At 40.4% G+C, this 4,181-nt stretch overlaps 1 protein-coding gene across 1 annotated transcript in view; it reads left to right on the top strand.

Moving 5' to 3' along the window:
• Positions 1-368: 368 nt before the first annotated feature.
• Positions 369-4,181, top strand: part of hal (histidine ammonia-lyase) — a 10,657-nt gene continuing 6,844 nt past the window's right edge. The window contains exons 1-12 of the mRNA XM_037682998.1: positions 369-706; positions 819-879; positions 1,013-1,040; positions 1,121-1,195; positions 1,300-1,372; positions 1,482-1,548; positions 1,638-1,675; positions 1,750-1,875; positions 2,017-2,156; positions 2,327-2,374; positions 3,296-3,443; positions 3,522-3,617. Of these exons, the coding sequence (XP_037538926.1) occupies positions 460-706; positions 819-879; positions 1,013-1,040; positions 1,121-1,195; positions 1,300-1,372; positions 1,482-1,548; positions 1,638-1,675; positions 1,750-1,875; positions 2,017-2,156; positions 2,327-2,374; positions 3,296-3,443; positions 3,522-3,617 (1,147 nt within the window). The 5' untranslated portion in view covers positions 369-459. The remainder of the gene's footprint in view (positions 707-818; positions 880-1,012; positions 1,041-1,120; positions 1,196-1,299; positions 1,373-1,481; positions 1,549-1,637; positions 1,676-1,749; positions 1,876-2,016; positions 2,157-2,326; positions 2,375-3,295; positions 3,444-3,521; positions 3,618-4,181) is intronic.

Below are 4,181 nucleotides of genomic sequence, written 5' to 3' on the forward strand. Positions count from 1 at the left end.
TTGACTATTATGACCATAACTCTGTCAGTTTATAGCTGTCCAGCATATCAGTAATCTGAGACTTACTCCAAAAGTTATTTAATCACTACTGTACTTTCTGAGAGTTCAATAAAATCCGCTCTCTGGTTCAACAGACCCACACATTTACATGATCACCCTTCTAATCAACGGCAATGTTTATGGTTTCATTTTTCCTTTCAAGAATTAAGATTTTATTTAATTGTTGTTGTTCTTAAACCACGTGTGCGCACATCTGGTCGATGAGTCCAAAAATCTGTGTGAACGACCTGTGTGTGGAGGGGTGGGCTGGGGGTGTCATTGATCTACAGAGGTGTGATAACACACACTGACCCACCCAGCTCAGTCTGATTGGTGGCGGGACGACCCGCAGCTGAAGGTGGTAACCTCGGCTCCGGAGCGCAGCGCTCAGTGCACCGAGCTCCACCCGACGCACGCGCCATGCCCCGCTTCACCGTCCACATCCGAGACGAGTGGCTGGCGGTGCCCTGCCGGGACACGTCCAACACCATCCAGTGGCTCGGCCAGGAAGCGCTGAGGCGCTACATCAAGAACAAACCGGACAACGGAGGCATCAAGTCTGTGAAGGAGACGCGCTTCCTCGTGCGCAGGTGCCAGGGTTTGTGCTTGTTGGACGCGGATGACACCATCGAGGATGTGCTGGATGATAATGACTTTGTCGAGCTCGGTAAAGTCTGTTTGCCTGCATGCATTCCAAAAACAAGTTTTGACATTTGTTGTGCGTAATGGCGCGCAGTGCCTCAAGTATGTAAACGTGAAATGAATTGATCTGCTTTCAGCTATCGACGGAGACACCATGTCTTCTGACTTCATCCCATGTGAGCCTGGAGTCTCTCACCTGTATCCTCTAACTGTTCAGTATACTCGTGCAGAACAGATGATTAAAATCAAAACTAAACAAAACGACACATTTAATATGATGAAGCAAAATAAACTGGATGAAATGTGGTCTTAACAAAACTCCATAAAACAGAACAGCTGCCTACAAGGAACCTGAAGCAGTAAGTGCATTTTTCTCTTGAGTTATTAAACATCATGTGAAATTCTCAGGTTTTATTGTGACATGGGTTTCCTTGTGCAGTTCATTTGCCTGGATGGCAACAGCCTGACATCCACAGATCTGGTTGACCTAGGAAGAGGACTCTATAAGATAAAAGTAATGATCAATGCACAGTGATTTTTTTCTGTTAGTGTGTTGAACTACAGTATCTGTGGTAATATTTGACGTAAAGTAATCCTTTCCATTTGCCAATGTTTTAGCTGACTTCGGAGGCAGAGAGAAAAGTTGTGCAATCGCGGGAACTTTTGGACACAATTGTCAAAGAAAACAAAGGTTAAAGATACGTTTACGGGTTCATCCATTGCTAGAAAACAGCTGCTGCAAAATGCCAGTATCACACACGCATCATGTTTTCAGTTTGTCGTGTCTGTTCTTCCTGCAGTTGTCTATGGAATCACCACAGGTTTTGGTAAATTTGCGCGAACTGTCATTCCTGTCAGCAAGCTCAAGTAAAAGCCACATTTTATGTTCTAAATATGATTTATGTGCCCGTTGGAGAATGAGTGACCCGATAACTGACACACTTTTTGTTTCACAGAGAGCTCCAAGAAAACTTGGTGCGGTCACACTCTGCAGGTAATAAACAGCCGTGCAAAGCTCACTTCACCATCTCGAAGCTCTCCGTGTTGTAGTTGTCGTATTTGTTGCAGGTTTGGGAAACCCGCTGAGCCCTGAGAGGACCCGCATGCTGCTCGCTCTGAGGATCAACGTCTTGGCCAAAGGACACAGTGGAGTTTCTCTGGAAACCCTTCATGCCATGATACAAGCCTTCAACTGTGAGCTTCGAGTAGCCTGATCAACCTCAGTTCACTGATATGACACGACGGTTTCAGTCAACTGATTACCTCCCCTAGAGCTGGGTAGCTGGCAGTCATGTGACCAAATCCTTGTTTTTATCTCACTTAACACCCCTGCAGCGTCCTGCCTCTCCTTTGTTCCAGAGAAGGGAACGGTGGGTGCCAGTGGGGACCTGGCACCCCTCTCACACCTGGCCCTGGGGCTGATGGGAGAAGGTAAAATGTGGTCCCCAAAGAGCGGATGGGCAGACGCCAAATACGTAAGATCAGAGTGACTTTTCTAAAGCCACAACTTTCATTTTACTACAGGAAACATAGATCTTGTAGTGCACTCAAGAGTGAAAGGTTGCAGGGTCCAACAGGAAAGCATGTTTGTTTTTTGATGACCTTTAACTTTGTACATGTTCTTTTGCTTTTCGTCACTGCTCAGGTCCTGGAGGCCCATGGGCTGAAGCCAGTATCACTCAAACCCAAAGAGGTAACGTCTGAATCCATGCTGCTTTCTTTGCTTTGCACATGTGTCAAACTTAAGGCCCAGCCTTGTTAACATCTGGCCCTCAAGATGATCTTTTAAAAACAAAATGTTTTTATTGCTCCTCATTTTATCTAAAGACTGAGCAGTCTTCCTTCAGTGCTGACTCCTCATGACCACTTTGAAGCCAAGAAAAAATAGTTTAAAATGTTTTTCTCCATAATCTTTGATTTTTCATGTGGAAAAATCGACACAGAACATCAATTGAAACTCTTGTTGAGGAACCTGCAACCAAGACAAGATGTCTGGTATCTGACTGGAGTCAATGTATTGACAGAAACTGACTTTGGTTAGAAATACATTTGTAATTTTGGCCCCTTTTTGTGACAGAGTTGGACACCCCTGATCACTTTGATCATAAACCTTTAGAACAATATATGTTTGAACAAAGTTACAGTGAGGAACTTGACAGGTGGAAACGTTGATCAGATGGTTTATTAAAGTGGTAAAAGCAACACTTGTTTTTTTTGTTGCTCATCCCTAAAGTTATGACCCCTTCTGGCAAAATGAGTAACTGAGTAATTTTTCAGTAACAGAGATTTGTCCTCTGCTATAGGTCTATTTTTAAACTTCCAATTATTGTTTTTACAGTTTAAATTCTAATATTTTTCTAATAGTAATATATATGACAACAGCATAATAAAATTACTGAAATTCTGACTTTCTGTAAAGTTTTATTTTAAGATGTTGAGTTTTCTACAACTGTAAAGATGAAAAAATACTCAAAGTTTAAACACATGAACTCAAATACTTCAGTTGTACCGTGAGTGAGCTGTAGTACTTCGTTTCATCACTGTAACAATTATCTAACAAATGTTTATTTATTTTTTAAATACACCCATCTTCGCCCCTGGCGTGCCCACTTAGGGTCTCGCTTTGATCAACGGGACGCAGATGATCACCTCTTTAGGAGCAGAGGCGGTGGAACGAGCCCAGGCGATCGCCAACCAGGCGGATATTATCGCTGCTCTCACCCTGGAGGTGCTGAAGGGGACCACGAAGGCTTTCGACAGCGGTGAGTAGCACGTGTGTGAAGGAGCTACCTCCTAAACTACAGCTTCATCAGTTCTAACTCTTTCTGCTCATTTTACAGACATCCACTCACTGAGACCTCATCCTGGACAGATAGAGGTTGCCCAACGCTTCCGCTCACTGCTGGACTCTGACCACCACCCATCTGAGATCGCAGGTCAGTGAACTGACACAGATAGTGGAGTAAACCCTTTCTGTCTCTCAGTATATGTTTTTCTCAGTATTTGTTTTTCTGTATAACTAGAACATGCTACTGGATGCCTCAACATACTGTACATACATATATATATATATACATATATACATATATATATATATACATATATATACATATATATATATATATATACATATATATATATATATATACATATATATATATATATACATATATATACATATATATACATATATATACATATATATACATATATACATATATATACATATATATATATACACATATACATATATACATACATATATATACATATATACAAAGTACATTATATATATATACATATATGCATATATACATACATATATATACATATATACAAAGTACATTATATATATATACATATATGCATATATACATATACATATATATATACATATACATATATACATATATAAATACATATATATACATACACATATATATACATACACATATATATATATACATACACACATATATATATACATACACACATATATA

This window comes from Nematolebias whitei, chromosome 10 (assembly GCF_014905685.2).
Source record: "Nematolebias whitei isolate Nwh7 chromosome 10, NemWhi1, whole genome shotgun sequence".
In the NCBI taxonomy this organism is placed as follows: Eukaryota; Metazoa; Chordata; class Actinopteri; order Cyprinodontiformes; family Rivulidae; genus Nematolebias; species Nematolebias whitei.